The sequence below is a fragment of the Anomaloglossus baeobatrachus genome (assembly GCF_048569485.1).
Source record: "Anomaloglossus baeobatrachus isolate aAnoBae1 chromosome 9 unlocalized genomic scaffold, aAnoBae1.hap1 SUPER_9_unloc_3, whole genome shotgun sequence".
Taxonomy (NCBI): domain Eukaryota; kingdom Metazoa; phylum Chordata; class Amphibia; order Anura; family Aromobatidae; genus Anomaloglossus; species Anomaloglossus baeobatrachus.
Genome location: NW_027441821.1, coordinates 31,022 through 51,102, shown reverse-complemented (window position 1 = coordinate 51,102; position 20,081 = coordinate 31,022). Strand labels below are relative to the sequence as shown.

Genomic DNA, 20,081 nt, shown 5'->3' with positions numbered 1-20,081 from the left:
ATAGCTCCACTGTTTTAGTCAGCAGCAGCTGCTGACTTTGTCGGATGGAAGAAAAGAGGGCCCATACTAGGGCCCCCAGCATGCTCCCTTCTCACCCCACTTTTGTCGGAGGTGTTTGTTAAGGTTGAGGTACCCATTGCGGGTACGGAGGCTGGAGCCCACATGCTGCTTTCCTTCCCCATCCCCTTAGGGCTCTGGGTGAAGTGGGATCCTATCGGTCTTCAGGCACAGGAGACCGTGCTCCGTCCACAGCCCTGGGGATCTGCTGGACATGGAGCTGAGTATCGTCAGGGACAAGGCCCTGCTACATTAAGGTACTCTGTGTCCCCGTACAAATCGCGCACACACACACCAGCATTGCTGGGTGTGTTAGTGCGCCGGGGGCAGCAGCGCAGCGCGCTCGTGCTATACTCACTACAGCTTGCTGAGTGAGTTTATGTGTTAGGAACTACCGCGCCGACCGCTGATGGCGGTTTTTACAGCAGCGCTGCGACGCGGCTGGGACTTGTGGTGTGCCGGGGACTTCCGCGCTGGCCGCGCTTATACGGCGGCCGCGCTTATAAATCAAGTCCCCGGCTTTTGCGGCCTAGTTCCGTTTCGTTCCCGCCCCCAGGCCTGCCAGTCAGGGGAAGGGCGGGAAGCTGTGCTGAACTTCAGCGCCGAGGGTTGGAGTCTGCTTAGCATACTCCAACCCCCCTCACTGGGCACAGTGGGACGCCAGTTTCCCGCACTTTGTCTGGGGCACGCCCACGGCCCGCCCCTCTTCACAGGACGCTGGCAGCCATTCCTGTTTGCAGTCTCAGTGGAGAAGGGAGACAAGCTCTGGGAGACCCAGACACGAGATTCTGGCGACCACACACCCGCTTGGAGCGGGCGGTAAGCGGCACCTCGGGTGCTGACACCACTTGTGCCGAAGTGTTCATTTGTATATGCTTGTATTCTATACATTGCCCTGTACGGTCGCTATTCTTGGCTATATACCCTCCTAGATTGCTAGACAACATGTCGTCCGCAAAAGGCAAGGGGGCCAAGACACAGGCTTTCTATGCTACCTGTACCATATGTGCGGCTGTTCTACCGGCTGGTGCCACTGACCCCCATTGTGTGCAATGTTCGGCCCCTGTGGCACTTGCTCAGCCGGGGCCTCGGCTAGAGGTGGCCCAAGGAGAACCACCTGTGAACACTGTCCAGGTGACAGGGACGGAATTTGCAGTTTTTGCTGATAGATCGTCTGTGACTATGACTAAAATCCTTGAGACTTTGCAGTCCAGACCGGTACATCAGACCATGGGCACTGTTGATTCAATGCTCCCTGGCCCCCCTCATTTGGAACAAATCCGTGCTCCGGGGGGGTCCCATGCATCCCGGGGTGATGGCTCTGACACGGACGACAGTCCCAGACAGCCTAAGCGAGCTCGCTACGAGCGACCCTCGACTTCATCTCACTGGTCAGGGTCCCAGCAAGAGGACTCTCTATATGATGAGGCAGAGGTAGCTGATCAGGAGTCTGACCCTGAGACCGCTCTCAATCTGGATACACCTGATGGGGACGCAATAGTGAATGATCTCATAGCGTCCATCAATAAAATGTTGGATATTTCTCCCACAGCTCCTCCAGTGGAGGAGTCAGCTTCACAGCAGGAGAAATTCCATTTCAGGTATCCCAAGCGTAAATTGAGTACTTTTCTGGACCACTCTGACTTTAGAGAGTCAGTCCAGAAACACCACGCTTATCCGGATAAGCGTTTCTCCAAACGACTTAAGGATACACGTTATCCCTTTCCCCCTGAGGTGGTCAAGAGCTGGACCCAGTGTCCAAAGGTGGATCCCCCAATCTCCAGGCTTGCGGCTAGATCCATAGTGGCAGCGGAAGATGGGGCTTCACTTAAAGATGCCACTGACAGACAGATGGAACTCTGGTTGAAATCCATCTATGAAGCTATCGGCGCGTCGTTTGCTCCAGCATTCGCAGCCGTATGGGCACTCCAAGCTATTTCAGCTGGTTTGGCGCAGATTGACACTGTCACACGTACATCTGGTCCGCAAGTAGCGTCCTTAACCTCCCAAATGTCTGCATTTGCGTCTTACGCTATTACTGCTGTCCTAGACTCTACGAGCCGTACGGCAGTGGCGTCCGCCAACTCCGTGGTTTTACGCAGAGCCTTGTGGTTAAGGGAATGGAAGGCAGATTCTGCTTCCAAGAAGTGCTTAACCAGTTTGCCATTTTCTGGTGACAGACTGTTTGGTGAAAGATTGGATGAAATCATTAAACAGTCCAAGGGTAAGGACTCATCCTTACCTCAGCCCAGACCAAATAAACCCCAACAGAGAAAGGGACAGTCGAGGTTCCGGTCCTTTCGAGGCTCGGGCAGGTCCCAATTCTCCTCGTCCAAAAGGACTCAAAAGGATCAGAGGAGCTCAGATTCTTAGCGGGCTCAGTCACGCCCAAAAAAGACAGCCGGAAGACCCGCTACCAAAGCGGCTTCCTCATGACTTCCGGCCTCCTCCCTCCGCATCCTCGGTCGGTGGCAGGCTCTCCCGCTTTGGCGACATTTGGCTGCCACATGTCAAAGACCGTTGGGTGAGAGACATTCTGTCTCACGGGTACAGGATAGAGTTCAGTTCTCGTCCTCCAACTCGATTCTTCAGAACTTCTCCGCCTCCCGGCCGAGTCGATGCTCTTCTGCAGGCGGTGTGCTCTTTAAAGGCAGAAGGAGTGGTGATCCCTGTTCCTCTTCAGGAACAAGGTCACGGCTTTTACTCCAATTTGTTTGTGGTACCAAAAAAGGACGGGTCTTTCCGTCCTGTTCTGGACCTAAAACTGCTCAACAAGCATGTGAAAACCAGGCGGTTCCGGATGGAATCCCTCCGCTCCGTCATCGCCTCAATGTCTCAAGGAGATTTCCTAGCATCAATAGACATCAAAGATGCTTATCTCCACGTGCCGATTGCTCCAGAGCACCAGCGTTTTCTACGCTTCGTTATAGGAGACGAACACCTTCAGTTCGTAGCCCTGCCTTTCGGTCTGGCGACAGCCCCAAGAGTCTTCACCAAAGTCATGGCAGCAGTAGTAGCAGTCCTGCACTCTCAGGGTCACTCTGTGATCCCTTACTTGGACGATCTACTTGTCAAGGCACCCTCTCAAGAGGCATGCCAACACAGCCTGAACGTTGCGCTGGAGACTCTCCAGAGTTTCGGGTGGATCATCAACTTTTCAAAGTCAAATCTCACCCTGACCCAATCGATAACATACCTTGGCATGGAGTTTCATACTCTCTCAGCGATAGTGATGCTTCCGCTGGACAAACAGCGTTCACTACAGACAGGGGTGCAATCTCTCCTTCAGGGCCAGTCGCACCCCTTGAGACGCCTCATGCACTTCTTGGGGAAGATGGTAGCAGCAATGGAGGCAGTCCCTTTCGCGCAGTTTCATCTGCATCCACTACAATGGGACATTCTCCGCCAATGGGACGGGAAGTCGACGTCCCTAGACAGGAACGTCTCCCTTTCTCAGGCGACCAAGGATTCTCTTCATTGGTGGCTTCTTCCCACCTCATTGTCAATAGGAAAGTCTTTCCTACCCCCATCTTGGGCGGTGGTCACAACGGACGCGAGTCTATCAGGGTGGGGAGCAGTTTTTCTCCACCACAGGGCTCAAGGTACGTGGACTCAGCAAGAGTCCACCCTTCAGATCAATGTTCTGGAAATCAGAGCAGTGTACCTTGCCCTACAAGCCTTCCAGCAGTGGCTGGAAGGCAAGCAGATCCGAATTCAGTCGGACAACTCCACAGCGGTGGCATACATCAACCACCAAGGAGGGACACGCAGTCGGCAAGCCTTCCAGGAAGTCCGGCGGATTCTGACGTGGGTGGAAGACACGGCATCCACCATATCCGCAGTTCACATCCCGGGCGTAGAAAACTGGGAAGCAGACTTCCTCAGTCGCCAGGGTATGGACGCAGGGGAATGGTCTCTTCACCCGGACGTGTTTCAGGAAATTTGTCGCCGCTGGGGAATGCCGGACGTCGACCTAATGGCGTCCCGGCACAACAACAAGGTCCCGGCCTTCATGGCACGGTCTCACGATCTCAGAGCTCTGGCGGCGGACGCCTTAGTTCAAGATTGGTCGCAGTTCCGGCTACCTTATGTGTTCCCACCTCTGGCACTGTTGCCCAGAGTGCTACGCAAGATCAGGTCCGACTGCCGCCGCGCCATCCTCGTCGCTCCAGACTGGCCAAGGAGATCGTGGTTCCCGGATCTGTGGCATCTCACGGTAGGACAACCGTGGGCACTACCAGACCGGCCAGACTTGCTGTCTCAAGGGCCGTTTTTCCATCAGAATTCTGCGGCCCTGAGCCTGACTGTGTGGCCATTGAGTCCTGGATCCTAGCGTCTTTAGGATTATCTCAAGAGGTCATTGCCACCATGAGACAGGCTAGAAACCTAACCTCTGCCAAGATCTACCACAGGACGTGGAAGATATTCTTATCTTGGTGCTCTGCTCAGGAAGTTTCTCCCTGGCCATTTGCTTGCCTACTTTTCTTTCCTTCCTGCAATCCGGGTTGGAAAAAGGTTTGTCGCTCGGCTCCCTTGAGGGACAAGTCTCTGCGCTATCTGTATTTTTTCAGAAGCGCATAGCACGACTTCCTCAGGTACGCACGTTCCTGCAGGGGGTTTGTCATATCGTCCCTCCTTACAAGCGGCCGTTAGAGCCCTGGGATCTGAACAAGGTTCTAATTGCTCTTCAGAAGCCGCCTTTCGAGCCTATGAGGGATGTTTCCCTGTCTCGCCTTTCTCAGAAAGTGGCTTTTCTAGTAGCGGTCACGTCTCTTCGGAGAGTGTCCGAGCTAGCAGCGCTGTCATGCAAATCTCCCTTCCTGGTATTTCACCAGGATAAGGTGGTGCTGCGCCCGATTCCGGAGTTTCTCCCTAAAGTGGTATCCCCTTTTCATCTCAATCAGGATATCTCCTTACCTTCTTTGTGTCCTCGTCCAGTTCATCAATGTGAAAAGGATTTGCATATGTTGGATCTGGTGAGAGCACTCAGAATCTACATTTCCCGCACGGCTCCTCTGCGCCGCTCGGATGCACTCTTTGTCCTTGTCGCTGGCCAGCGTAAAGGGTCGCAAGCTTCCAAATCCACCCTGGCTCGGTGGATCAAGGAACCAATTCTTGAAGCTTACCGTTCTGCGGGGCTTCCGGTTCCCTCAGGGCTAAGAGCCCATTCTACCAGAGCCGTGGGTGCGTCCTGGGCATTACGGCACCAGGCTACGGCTCAGCAGGTGTGTCAGGCGGCTACCTGGTCAAGTCTGCACACTTTTACCAAGCATTATCAGGTGCATACCTATGCTTCGGCGGACGCCAGCCTAGGTAGACAAGTCCTTCAGGCGGCGATTGCCCACCTGTAGAAAAGGGTCGTTTTTACGGCCCTATCATGAGGTATTATTTTACCCACCCAGGGATTGCTTTTGGACATCCCAATTGTCTGGGTCTCCCAATAGAGCGACAAAGAAGAAGGGAATTTTGTTTACTTACCGTAAATTCCTTTTCTTCTAGCTCTAATTGGGAGACCCAGCACCCGCCCCTGTTTTTTTGTATACACATGTTGTTCAGGTTGAATGGTTTCAGTTCTCCGATATTCCTTCGGATTGAATTTACTTAAACCAGTTTATTGGCTTTCCTCCTTCTTGCTTTTGCACTAAAACTGAGGAACCCGTGATCCCACGGGGGGTGTATAGGCAGTAGGGGAGGGGCCTTACACTTTTAAGTGTAATACTTTGTGTGGCCTCCGGAGGCAGTAGCTATACACCCAATTGTCTGGGTCTCCCAATTAGAGCTAGAAGAAAAGGAATTTACGGTAAGTAAACAAAATTCCCTTCTTTTGTGCGTTTTTGCTGCAGAAATTTGAGAAAATGGTTGTGCCTTTCTGCAGACATTCCCCAGCAAAACCTATGGGGAAAAAAAATAGCTGTGCGCACACTGCGTTTTTTCTTAAGAAAATCTACCGAAATAATTTTCTTAAGAAAAAGAATGAGCAGTCACTTCTTTTCTGCAGGTAGCTGCGTTATTCACTCCATTGACTGCAATGTAATCATGAAATAGCGCAGGAATAGCGCAGGTAGCAAATCATGTGCGTTTCATTGCGTTTTCCTGCGTTATTCCCGCGTTGTTTCACGTTTTTCGGGACATAGTGTACATCACTGCCCTGTGTTTTGCAAGGACGTGATGTGACTAGAAGAGGAAGAGGAAGTTCCTCCATTTCTTTGTCGCTCTATTGGGAGACCCAGACAATTGGGTGTATAGGCTATGCCTCCGGAGGCCGCACAAAGTATTACACTCAAAAGTGTTAAGCCCCTCCCCTTCTGCCTATACACCCCCCGTGCTCCCACGGGCTCCTCAGTTTTATTGCTTTGTGCGAAGGAGGCAGACCTGCACACATAGCTCCACAGATTGGTCAGCAGCAGCTGCTGACCAGGTCGGATGGAAGAAAAGTGGGCCCATATAGGGCCCCCAGCATGCTCCCTTTTCACCCCACTCTTGTCGGCGGTGTTGTTAAGGTTGAGGTATCCATTGCGGGTACGGAGGCTGGAGCCCACATGCTGTTTTCCTTCCCCATCCCCCTCAGGGCTCTGGGCGAAGTGGGATCTTATCGGTCTCCAGGCACTGAGACCGTGCTTCATCCACAACTCCTGTGGAGCCTGCTGGATAGGAGCCGGGTACCGTTCAGGGACATGGCCCTGCTACTTGAAGGTACTCTGTATCCCTGTGGGGACCGCGCACGGCAACACCTCAGCTTTGCTGGGTGTGCTAGTGCACCGGGGACCGCGGCGCTGACCGGGTTAAACTGTGCCATTACACACTCAGCGTCGCTGAGTGTGTTTATATGTAGGGGCTACCGCGCTAACCGCCGCTGCCATGGGAAACTGCGGCGCGGCTGGGACTTGTAGTTCGCCGGGGACTTCGGCGCCGGCCGCGCTTTTACGGCGGCCACGCTTATACTCGAGTCCCCGGCTTTCTTGCGGCCTAGTTTCTTTTTCTCCCGCCCCCAGCCCTGACAGGCAGGGGAAGGGCGGGACGCTGCACGGAACGAGCAGCACTGAGGGCTGGAGTATGATTTCCATTCTCCACCCCCCTCACTGTGCACAGTGTGAGCACCAGTTCCCGCACTTTCTCGGCCACGCCCACGGCTCCCTCCTCTCGTCAGGACGCCGCAGCCATTCCTGTCAGCTCCTCCGACGCTGCAGAGGGGGACAAACCCTGGGAGACCCAGACACGGTCTCTGGTGGCCTCACAACCGCTTTAGGCGGGTGGTAAGCAGCACCTGTGGTGCTAGCCCCATGGTGCTGTAGTGTATTGATACATTATTTGTTTATAGTATACTCTTTCACTGTATGAGCACAGTTCATTCTGGCTATATACCCTATTGTGTTACTCAGGGAAAACAATAGCATGGCGCCCACAAAGGCAGGGGTGCCAAAACACAGGCTTATTATGCTGCCTGCGCCGCTTGTACGACCCAGCTGCCGGCAGGTCCCACTGACCCTCATTGTGTGCAATGTTCGGCCCCTGTGGCACTTCTTCAGCCAGAGCCTCTGCTAAGAGGGGCCCAGGGGGAGCCACCTGCTGACACTGTCCAGGTGACGGGGACTGAGTTTGCAAAACTCTCTGAGACTATGGCTAAGATACTAGAAGCCTTGCAGTCCAGGCCGGTATCTCAGCAAAGGGACTCTGTTGAATCATTGTTCCCTGGCCCCCCTCAGTTGGACCAACAATGTCCTCCCGGGGTATCTCATACATCCCAGGCTGAGGGTTCTGACTTAGACCCCAGTCCCAGACCGACTAAGCGAGCTCGCTTAGAATTTCCCTCGACATCATATTGTTCAGGGTCTCAGCGGGGGGAATCTCTGGTTGATGATGCGGAGACAACTGATCAGGATTCTGATCCTGAGGGCGCTCTCAATCTTAATACTCCAGACGGGGACGCCATAGTGAACGATCTTATTGCGTCCATCAATCAAATGCTGGATATTTCTTCGGCGCTCCATTGGGAGACCCAGACGATTGGTGTATAGCTACTGCCTCCGGAGGCCACACAAAGCATTACACTAAAAAGTGTAAGGCCCCTCCCCTTCTGGCTATACACCCCCAGTGGGATCACTGGCTCACCAGTTTTCTGCTTTGTGCGAAGGAGGTCAGACATCCACGCATAGCTCCACTGTTTAGTCAGCAGTAGCTGCTGACTATATCGGATGGAAGAAAAGAGGGCCCATATAGGGCCCCCAGCATGCTCCCTTCTCACCCCGCTTGTGGTTTGTAAGGTTGAGGTACCTATTGCTGGTACGGCGGCTGGAGCCCACATGCTGTTTTCCTTCCACATCCCCCTGAGGGGCTCTGAGGAAGTGGGATCTTACCGGCCCCAAAGCCCTGAGGCCGGGCTCCATCCACAGACCCATTGAACCTGCTGGATACGGAGCTGGGTACCGTTCAGGGACATGGCCCTGCACCATTCAGGTACTCTGTGTCCCCGTACACACAGGCACAGCACACTCCAGACTTGCTGGGTGTGCTAGTGCGCCGGGGACAGTAAAGGGTTACAGTCACTGCAGCCTAGCTGAGTGACTTTATGTATGGGGAACTACCGCGCCGGACGCTCCGGGAGCGGCGGCGCGGCTGGGACTTGTAGTGCGCCGGGGACTTAGCGCCGACCGCGCTTTTACGGCGGCGGCGCTTATAAATCCAGTCCCCGGCTTTTGCGGCCTAGCTCCGCTTCGTTCCCGCCCCCACCCTGTCAATCAGGGTAGGGGAGAGACGCTGTACAATCAGCAGCGCCGAGGGCTGGAGCCTTATTTACATGCTCCAGCCCTCTCACTGGACACTGTGGGACGCCGGTTTCCCGCTCTGACTTGGGGGCACGCCCACGGCCCGCCCCTACTCACACGAGCTGGAGAAGGACGCCGGCAGCCATTCCTGCAGTCCGAGCTGAGAGATCGGACTCTGGGCAACCAGGCACAGGACTAGGGCGACCACACACCCGCTTATAGGCGGGCGGTAAGCGGCACCTGAAGTGCTGACCCCACTAAATACCGCATTTGTCCATTTGTATTTTTATGCTTATACTGCATAGGTCGCTATTTTTGGCTATATGCCCTCTTAGATGGCGACACATCAGCAGCAGGAAAGCAGGGGTGCTAAGGCACAGGCTTTCTAGGCTGCTTGTATTGCATGTACTGAAGTGTTCATGTGTATTTATGCTTGTATGCTATACACTGCACTGTACGATCGCTAGTCTGGGCTATTTTCGCCTAGAATGACTAGGCTACAGCAGCAGAAAAGCAAGGGTGCTGAGGCACAGGTTTTTTCTATGCTGCTTGTATTGCAGGGGTTGCAGTGTTCATTTGTACTTATGCTTGTATGCTATACATTGCACTGTATGGTCGATATTCTGGGCTATATTCCCCTAGATGGCTAGTCTACAGCAGCAGAAAAGCAGGGGTGCCAAGGCACAGGCTTTCTATGCTGCTTGTATTGCATGTGCTGCAGTGTTCATTTGTACTTTATGCTTGTATGCTATACATTGCACTGTACGGTCGCCATTCTTGGCTCTATATCCTAGATGGCTAGCCGGCAGCAGCATATAAGCAACACAGGCTTTCGATGCTGTTTTTACTGCATGTGATACTGTTCCACGGCACTGAACCCCATTGTGTGCAATGCTCCCCTGGAGCACTTGGTCAGCCGGGGTCTCTACTAGACGTGGCCAAAGGAACCACCTGTCAACCCTGTCCAAGGACAGGGATGGAGTTGCAGTGGGATAGAGACTTGCAGTCCGGACAGGCCATGGGCAATCTGGATCATTGCTCCCTGGCCACCCTCATTGGGAATAAAATCGGTGCTCCGGGGGGGGGGGTCCCAGGAGGCTCTCTGTATGATGAGGCAGACGTAGCTCATCAGGACTTTGATCCTGACAACGCTCTCAATCCGGATACACCGGATGGTGACGCCATAAGGAATGATCCTATAGCGTCCATCAATGGAATGTTGGATCTTTCTCCCTCAGCTCCCCCAGCGGAGGAGTCAGCTTCACAGCAGGAGAAGTCCCATTTCAGTAGCTCAAACGTATATTGAGTATTTTTCTGGCCACGCTGACTTCAGAGAAGCAGTCCAGGAACACCACGCTTACCAGATAAGCGTTTTCTCCAAACGTATTAAGGATACACGTTATCCTTTTCCCCCTGACGTGGTCAAGCGCGGGACCCAGGGTCCAAAGGTGGATTCTCCAATCTCCAGGCTTGCGGCTAGAGCTATAGTTGCAGTGGAGGGACTTCACTTAAAGATGCCAGACAGATGGACTCTGGTTGAAATCTGTCTATGAGGCTATCGGCGTGTCGGTTGCTCCGGCATTTACAGCCGTATGGGCACCCTAAGCTTTTCAGCTGTTCTTGCACAGCTGGTCTTGAGCATATGTACATTTGTGCCGCATGGGCGTCCGTAACCTCGCAATGTCTGCATTGCGACTTACCCTATTAATGCTGTCCTGGAAGGACAGTCGAGGTTTCGGTCCTTCCCAAGCTCGGGCAGGTCCCAATTGTCCTCGTCCAAAAGAGCTGAAAAGCCTCAGAGGGGCTCAGTTTCCGGGGGCTCAATCACGCCCAAGGAAGGCAGCCGGAGGAACCGCTACCACGGCGGTCTCCTCATGACTCTCAGCTCTCTCATCTCTCCGCATCCGCGGTTGACAGCAGACTCGCTCGCCTTTGGCGACATTTGGCTGCCACAGGTCGCAGACCGGTGTGTGAGGGACATTGTGCCCACGTGCACAGGACAGAGTTCTGTTCTCGTCCTCCGACTCGATTCTTCAGAACGTCCCCACCTCCCCACCGAGCCGATGCTCTTCTGCAGGCAGAAGGAGTGGTAATCCCTGTTCCTCTTCAGGAACAAGACACGGTTTTCCTCCAATCTGGTTGTGGTGCCAAAAAAGGATGGCTCTTTCCGTTCCGTTCTGGACCTAAAACTGCTCAACAAGCACGTGGAGGCCAGGCGGTTCCGGATGAAACCCTCCGCTCCGTCATTGCCTCAATGTCTCAAGGATATTTCCTAGCATCAATAGACATCAAAGATGCTTATCTCCACGTGCCGATTGCTACAGAGCACCAATGTTTTCTACGTTTCGTGATGGGAGACGACCATCTTCAGTTCGTAGCTCTGCCATTCGGTCTGGCGACAGCCCCACGGGTGTTCACCAAGGTCATGGCGGCAGTGGTAGCAGTCTTGCACTCACAGGGACACTCTGTGATCCCTTACTTGGACGATCTACTTGTCAAGGCACCCTCTCAAGAGGCATGCCAACTCAGCCTGAATGTTGCGCTGGAGACTCTCCAGACGTTCGGGTGGATCATCGACTTCTCAAAGTCAAACCTGTCACCGACCCAATCACTAACGTATCTTGGCATGGAGTTTCATACCCTCTCAGCGCTAGTGAAGCTTCCGCTGGACAAGCAGCGGTCACTACAGACTGGGGTGCAGACTCTCCGTCAAGGTCAGTCGCACTCCTTAAGACGCCTCATGCACTTCCTTGGGAAGATGGTGGCGGCAATGGAGGCGGTTCCGTTTGCGCAGTTTCATCTGCGTCCTCTTTATTGGGACATTCTCCGCCAATGGGACGGGAAGTCAACATCCCTGAACAGGAAAGTATCCTTTTCACAGAAGGACTCTCTGCAATGGTGGCTTCTTCCCACCTCATTATCACAGGGAAGATCCTTCCTACCACCGTCTTGGGCGGTAGTCACGACAGACGCGAGTCGGTCAGGGTGGGGAGCAGTTTTTCTCCACCACAGGGCTCAAGGTACGTGGACTCAGCAGGAGTCCACCCTTCAGATCCATGTTCTGGAAATCAGAGCAGTGTATCTTGCCCTACTAGCCTTCCAGCAGTGGCTGGAAGGAAAGCAGATCCGAATTCAGTCGGACAACTCCACAGCGGTGGCATACATCAATCACCAAGGAGGGACACGCAGTCGGCAAGCCTTCCAGGAAGTCCGGCGGATTCTGATGTGGGTGGAAGCCACGGCCTCCACCGTATCCGCAGTTCACATCCCCGGCGTAGAAAACTGGGAAGCAGACTTCCTCAGCCGCCAGGGCATGGACGCAGGGGAACGGTCCCTTCACCCGGACGTGTTTCAGGAAATCTGTAGCCGCTGGGGAAGGCCGGACGTCGACCTAATGGCGTCCAGGCACAACAACAAGGTCCCAACCTTCATAGCACGGTCTCGCGATCACAGAGCTCTGGCGGCAGACGCCTTAGTGCAAGATTGGTCGCAGTTCCGGCTCCCTTATGTGTTGCCACCTCTGGCACTCTTGCCCAGAGTGCTACGCAAGATCAGATCCGACTGCAGCCGCGTCATACTCGTCGCCTCAGACTGGCCAAGGAGGGCGTGGTATCCGGATCTGTGGCATCTCACGGTCGGCCAACCGTCGGCACTACCAGACCGACCAGACTTACTGTCCCAAGGGCCGTTTTTTCCATCGGAATTCTGCGGCCCTGAACCTGACTGTGTGGCCATTGAGTCCTGGATCCTAGGGTCTTCAGGATTATCCCAAGGGGTCGTTGCCACCATGAGACAGGCTAGGAAGCCCACGTCCGCTAAGATCTACCACAGAACGTGGAGGATATTCTTATCCTGGTGCTCTGCTCAGGGAGTGTCTCCCTGGCCTTTTGCATTGCCTACCTTTCTTTATTTCCTGCAATCTGGGTTAGAAAAAGGTTTGTCGCTCGGCTCCCTTAAAGGGCAAGTCTCGGCGCTATCCGTCTTTTTTCAAAAGCGTCTAGCACGGCTTCCTAAGGTGCGCACGTTCCTGCAGGGGGTTTGTCATCTTGTACCCCCGTACAAGCGGCCGTTAGATCCATGGGATCTGAACAGGGTACTAGTTACCCTCCAGAAGCCGCCCTTCGAGCCTCTGAGGGAGGTTTCACTTTCTAGACTATCACAGAAAGTGGCTTTTCTGGTAGCGATCACATCTCTTCGGAGAGTGTCTGAGCTGGCAGCGCTGTCATCCAAGGCTCCTTTCCTGGTCTTCCACCAGGACAAGGTAGTGCTGCGTCCCATTCAGGAGTTTCTCCCGAAGGTGGTATCCTCTTTTCATCTTAATCAGGATATCTCTTTGCCTTCTTTTTGTCCTCATGCAGTTCATCGGTATGAGAAGAATTTACATTTGTTAGACCTGGTGAGAGCACTCAGAATCTACATTTCCCGCACGGCGCCCCTGCGCCGCTCCGATGCACTCTTTGTCCTTGTCGCTGGTAAGCGCAAAGGGTCGCAGGCTTCCAAAGCCACCCTGGCTCGATGGATCAAAGAACCAATTCTTGAAGCCTACCGTTCTGCTGGGCTTCCGGTTCCATCAGGGCTGAAGGCCCATTCTACCAGAGCCGTGGGTGCGTCCTGGGCATTGCGACACCAGGCTACGGCTCAACAGGTGTGCCAGGCAGCTACCTGGTCGAGTCTGCACACTTTCACCAAACATTATCAGGTGCATACCTATGCTTCGGCGGACGCCAGCCTAGGTAGAAGAGTCCTGCAGGCGGCAGTTGCCTCCCCGTAGGGGAGGGCTGTCTTCGCAGCTCTAACATGAGGTATTTCTTTACCCACCCAGGGACAGCTTTTGGACGTCCCAATCGTCTGGGTCTCCCAATGGAGCGCCGAAGAAGAAGGGAATTTTGTTACTTACCGTAAATTCCTTTTCTTCTAGCTCCTATTGGGAGACCCAGCACCCGCCCTGTTGTCCTTCGGGATTTTTGGTTTTTTTCGGGTACACATGTTGTTCATGTTGAACGGTTTTTCAGTTCTCCGATGTTACTCGGAGTGAATTTGTTTAACCAAGTTATTGGCTTTCCTCCTTCTTGCTTTTGCACTAAAACTGGTGAGCCAGTGATCCCACTGGGGGTGTATAGCCAGAAGGGGAGGGGCCTTACACTTTTTAGTGTAATGCTTTGTGTGGCCTCCGGAGGCAGTAGCTATACACCAATCGTCTGGGTCTCCCAATAGGAGCTAGAAGAAAAGGAATTTACGGTAAGTAACAAAATTCCCTTCTTCTCCCTCAACTCCTCCGGCGGAGGAGTCAGCTTCTCAGCAGGAGAAATTCCGTTTCAGGTTCCCCAAGCGTACACCGAGTATGTTTCTAGACCACTCTGATTTCAGAGAGGCAGTCCAGAATCACCATGCTTGTCCAGATAAGCGTTTTTTCTAAGCGCCTTAAGGATACACGTTATCCTTTTCCCCCTGACGTGGTTAAAGGTTGGACTCAGTGTCCCAAAGTGGATCCTCCAATCTCCAGACTGGCGGCTAGATCCATACTTGCAGTGGAAGATGGGGCCTCGCTCAAAGATGCCACTGACAGGCAGATGGAGCTCTGGTTGAAATCCATCTATGAAGCTATCGGAGCTTCTTTTGCCCCAGCATTCGCAGCCGTATGGGCGCTACAAGCTATCTCAGCAGGTCAAGCGCAAATTGAAGCAGCCACATGCACGTCCGCGCCACAAGTGGCATCCATTACCACCCAGACCTCGGCATTTGCGTCTTACGCTATTAATGCTGTCCTGGACTCTGCGAGCCGTACGGCGGTTGCGGCCGCCAATTCGGTGGTACTCCGCAGGGCCTTGTGGCTACGGGAATGGAAGGCAGATTCTGCTTCCAAAAAGCGCTTAACCAGTTTGCCAATTTCTGGCGACAGGCTGTTTGGCGAGCGTTTGGATGAAATCATCAAACAATCCAAGGGAAAGGATACATCCTTACCCCAGCCCAAACAGAACATACCCCAACAGAGGAGGGGGCAGTCGAGGTTTCGGTCCTTTCGGGGCGAGGGCAGGTCCCAATTCTCCTTGTCCAAAAGGTCTCAGAAAGAACAAAGGAACTCTGATGCATGGCGGTCTAAGTCACGTCCTAAAAAGACCACCGGAGGCGCCGCTAACAAAGCGGCTTCCTCTTGACTTTCGACCTCCTCTAGTAGCATCCTCGGTCGGTGGCAGGCTTTCCCGCTTTTGCGACACCTGGCTGCCACAAATAAAAGACCGCTGGGTGAGAGACATTCTGTCTCACGGTTACAAGATAGAGTTCACCTCTCGTCCCCCGACTCGATTCTTCAGGCATCCCCGCCTCCCGAGCGAGCCGAGGCTCTTCTGCAGGCGCTGCGCGCTCTGAAGGTAGAAGGAGTGGTGATCCCTGTTCCTCTCCAGCAACAGAGCCACGGTTTTTACTCCAACTTGTTTGTAGTCCCAAAGAAGGACGGGTCTTTCCGCCCGGTCCTGGACCTGAAACTGCTCAACAAACACGTAAAAGCCAGACGGTTCAGGATGGAATCCCTCCGCTCCGTCATCGCTTCAATGTCCCAAGGAGATTTCCTTGCATCGATCGATATCAAAGATGCTTATCTCCACGTACCGATTGCTCCAGAACACCAGCGCTTCTTGCGCTTCGCCATAGGAAACGAACAACTGCAATTCGTGGCACTGCCGTTCGGCCTGGCAACAGCCCCACGGGTTTTTACCAAGGTTATGGCTACTGTAGTAGCGCTCCTACACTCGCAGGGTTACTCGGTGATCCCGTACTTGGACGATCTGTTGATCAAGGCACCTCTCAAGAGGCATGCCAACGCAGCCTCGACGCTGCCCTGGAGACTCTCCAGGGTTTCGGGTGGATCATCAATTTTCCAAGGTCAAATCTGACACCGGCCCAATCACTGACGTATCTTGGCATGGAGTTTCATACCCTCTCAGCGATAGTGAAGCTTCCGCTGATCAAGCAGCAGTCACTACAGACAGGGGTACAATCTCTCCTTCAAGGCCAGTCACACCCCTTGAGGCGCTTCATGCACTTCCTGGGGAAGATGGTGGCAGCAATGGAGGCAGTCCCTTTCGCGCAGTTTCACCTGCGTCCCCTTCAATGGGACATCCTACGCAAATGGGACAGGTAGTCGACGTCCCTCGACAGGACCGTCTCCCTCTCTCAGGCGACCAAAGCTTCCCTTCGGTGGTGGCTTCTTCCCACTTCATTATCGAAGGGGAAATCCTTCCTACCCCCATCCTGGGAAGTAGTCACGACGGACGCGAGTCTGTCAGGGTGGGGAGCGGTTTTTCTCCACCACAGGGCTCAGGGTACGTGGACCCAGCAAGAGTCCTCGCTTCAGATCAATGTTCTGGAAATACGGGCAGTGTATCTTGCCCTGAAAGCGTTCCAGCAGTGGCTGGAAGGCAAGCAGATCCGAATTCAGTCGGACAATTCCACAGCGGTGGCATACATCAACCACCAAGGCGGCACACGCAGCCGGCAAGCCTTCCAGGAAGTCCGGCGGATTTTGATGTGGGTGGAAGCCACGGCCTCCACCATATCCGCAGTTCACATCCCAGGCGTGGAAAACTGGGAAGCAGATTATCTCAGTCGCCAGGGCATGGACGCAGGGGAATGGTCCCTTCACCCGGACGTGTTTCAGGAGATCTGTTGCCGCTGGGGGGTGCCGGACGTCGACCTCATGGCGTCCCGGCACAACAACAAGGTACCAATGTTCATGGCACGGTCTCAAGATCCCAGAGCTATGGCGGCAGACGCCTTAGTTCAGGATTGGTCGCAGTTTCAGCTCACTTATGTGTTTCCTCCGCTGGCACTGTTGCCCAGAGTGTTACGCAAGATCAGGGCCGACTGCCGCCGCGCCATCCTCGTCGCTCCAGACTGGCCGAGGAGGTCGTGGTACCCGGATCTGTGGCATCTCACGGTCGGCCAACCGTGGGCACTACCAGACCGAACAGACTTGCTATCTCAAGGGCCGTTTTTCCATCTGAATTCTGCGGCCCTCAACCTGACTGTGTGGCCATTGAGTCCTGGATCCTAGCGTCTCCAGGGTTATCTCAAGACGTCATTGCCACTATGAGACAGGCTAGGAAACCAACGTCCGCCAAGATCTATCACATGACGTGGAAAATTTTTCTGTCATGGTGCTCTGCTCAGGGTTTTTCTCCCTGGCCATTTGCATTACCTACTTTTCTGTCCTTCCTTCAATCTGGACTGGAAAAGGGTTTGTCGCTCGGCTCCCTTAAGGGACAAGTCTCAGCGCTCTCTGTGTTTTTCCAGAAGCGCCTAGCCAGACTTCCACAGGTACGCACGTTCCTGCAGGGGGTTTGTCACATAGTTCCACCTTACAAGCGGCCGTTAGAACCCTGGGATCTAAACAGGGTGCTGATGGCTCTTCAGAAACCACCATTCGAGCCAATGAGGGATATTTCTCTCTCACGCCTTTCGCAGAAAGTGGTCTTCCTAGTAGCAGTCACTTCACTTCGGAGAGTGTCTGAGCTAGCAGCGTTGTCGTGCCAAGCCCCTTTCCTGGTGTTTCACCAGGACAAGGTGGTTCTACGTCCGGTTCCGGAATTTCTCCCTAAGGTGGTATCCCCCTTTCATCTCAATCAGGATATTTCCTTACCTTCTTTTTATCCTCATCCAGTTCACCAATGTGAAAAGGATTTGCACTTGTTAGATCTGGTGAGAGCACTCAGACTCTACATTTCTCGTACGGCGCCCCTGCGCCGCTCGGATGCACTCTTTGTCCTTGTCGCTGGCCAGCGTAAAGGGTCACAGGCTTCCAAATCAACCCTGGCTCGGTGGATCAAGGAGCCAATTATCGAAGCTTACCGTTCGGCTGGGCTTCCGGTTCCCTCAGGGCTGAAGGCCCATTCTACCAGAGCCGTGGGCGCGTCCTGGGCTTTGAGGCACCAGGCTACGGCTCAGCAGGTGTGTCAGGCGGCTACCTGGTCGAGCCTGCACACTTTCACGAAGCACTATCAGGTGCATACCTATGCTTCGGCGGATGCCAGCCTAGGTAGACGAGTCCTTCAGGCGGCGGTTGCCCACCTGTAGGAAAGGGCCGTTTTACGGCTCTCTTACGAGGTATTATTTTACCCACCCAGGGACTGCTTTTGAACGTCCCAATTGTCTGGGTCTCCCAATAGAGCGACAAAGAAGAAGGGAATTTTGTTTACTTACCGTAAATTCCTTTTCTTCTAGCTCTAATTGGGAGACCCAGCACCCGCCCCTGTTTTTTTGTGTACACATGTTGTTCATGTTGAATGGTTTCAGTTCTCCGATATTCCTTCGGATTGAAGTTACTTTAAACCAGTTTTTAATTCTTTTTCCTCCTTCTTGCTTTTGCACCAAAACTGAGGAGCCCGTGGGAGCACGGGGGGTGTATAGGCAGAAGGGGAGGGGCTTAACACTTTTGAGTGTAATACTTTGTGCGGCCTCCGGAGGCATAGCCTATACACCCAATTGTCTGGGTCTCCCAATTAGAGCTAGAAGAAAAGGAATTTACGGTAAGTAAACAAAATTCCCTTCTTTCAGTGGTGTAGGAAGTATACATATATAATGCACAGACACATAGAAATCCAATGTACATATTAAAAAAAAAAGCGTGTGCTCCGCCGTATTTTTACCGTCCAGCCGGGTAAGCACACAGCGGCGGCCCGATATTCTCAGGCTGGGGAGGGCGAGGGCCAGGGTAAATATCAGGTAAAAGCAAAGCACTTTTTGCTTGGTTACTCGATATTTATCTTGGTTACCAGCATACACCGCTCAGCGCTGGCTCCCTGCACACGTAACCAGTGTAAATATCGGGTAACTAACCAAAGCGCATTGATTAGTAACCCGATGTGTATCCTGGTTACGGGTGCAGGGAGCCAGAGAGCGCATGCGCACGAAATCCTAAGGATCACGCTGCTTAAAAAATGTTACATGCTGCGTTGCTCCCGCCCGGCGGTCAGTCAAAAAACGACTGACCGTGACGCAGCGGATGCAACGCAGCATCATCAGTCACAATCTGTCGCTAATAGAAGTCTATGGGGAAAAACTGGATTCCTGCAAAATATTTTGCAGGATACCGTAATTCCTCAAGGCGATGGATTGTGACTGAAGCAAAACAACGGAAGTGTGAACTTAGCCTAAATGAATTAAGAATCAGCCAAATGGGAGTTGGGAGTCTCCTTACGCTGCATAGAAGCCGGCTGTCAGAGCTTACCGCTTATTACCTCTCCCCTCAGGTCGGAATCAACTACCAGCCCCCAACAGTGGTGCCCGGGGGAGACCTGGCCAAAGTGCAGCGCGCTGTGTGCATGCTGAGCAACACTACGGCCATCGCAGAGGCCTGGGCCCGGCTGGACCACAAGTTCGATCTGATGTACGCCAAGCGAGCCTTCGTGCACTGGTACGTGGGAGAGGGAATGGAGGAAGGAGAGTTCTCCGAGGCCCGAGAAGATCTGGCCGCGCTGGAAAAGGACTACGAAGAAGTGGGAATAGACTCTGTAGACGAGGAGGCTGAAGAGGGAGAGGAGTACTGAGGAAGGAGCAGCCGATGGGATAGGAGAGGTATTAGTGGTTATTAGCAGGTATTAGTGGTTATTAGCAGTTATTAGTGGTTATTAGCAGTTATTAGTGGTTATTAGCAGTTATTAGTGGTTATTAGCAGTTATTAGGGGTTATTAGCAGTTATTAGGGGTTATTAGCAGTTATTAGGGGTTATTAGCAGTTATTAGTGGTTATTAGCAGGTATTAGTGGTTATTAGCAGTTATTAGGGGTTATTAGCAGTTATTAGTGGTTATTAGTAGTTATTAGTGGTTATTAGCAGTTATTAGGGGTTATTAGCAGTTATTAGGGGTTATTAGCAGTTATTAGGGGTTATTAGCAGTTATTAGTGGTTATTAGCAGTTATTAGGGGTTATTAGCAGTTATTAGGGGTTATTAGCAGTTATTAGTGGTTATTAGCAGTTATTAGTGGTTATTAGCAGTTATTACGGGTTATTAGCAGTTATTAGTGGTTATTAGCAGTTATTAGGGGTTATTAGCAGTTATTAGGGGTTATTAGCAGTTATTAGGGCTTATTAGCAGTTATTAGGGGTTATTAGCAGTTATTAGTGGTTATTAGCAGTTATTAGTGGTTATTAGCAGTTATTAGTGGTTATTAGCAGTTATTAGGGGTTATTAGCAGTTATTAGTGGTTATTAGCAGTTATTAGTGGTTATTAGCAGTTATTAGGGGTTATTAGCAGTTATTAGTGGTTA

The 20,081-nt window shown here is 52.9% G+C and overlaps 1 protein-coding gene across 1 annotated transcript in view; it reads left to right on the top strand.

Annotated features, from left to right (window-relative positions):
* Positions 1–19,485, top strand: part of LOC142259768 (tubulin alpha chain, testis-specific-like) — a 49,632-nt gene extending 30,147 nt beyond the window's left edge. Inside the window, exon 4 of the mRNA XM_075331879.1 lies at positions 19,064–19,485. Within this exon, the coding sequence (XP_075187994.1) occupies positions 19,064–19,360 (297 nt within the window). The 3' untranslated portion in view covers positions 19,361–19,485. The remainder of the gene's footprint in view (positions 1–19,063) is intronic.
* Positions 19,486–20,081: the final 596 nt, after the last annotated feature.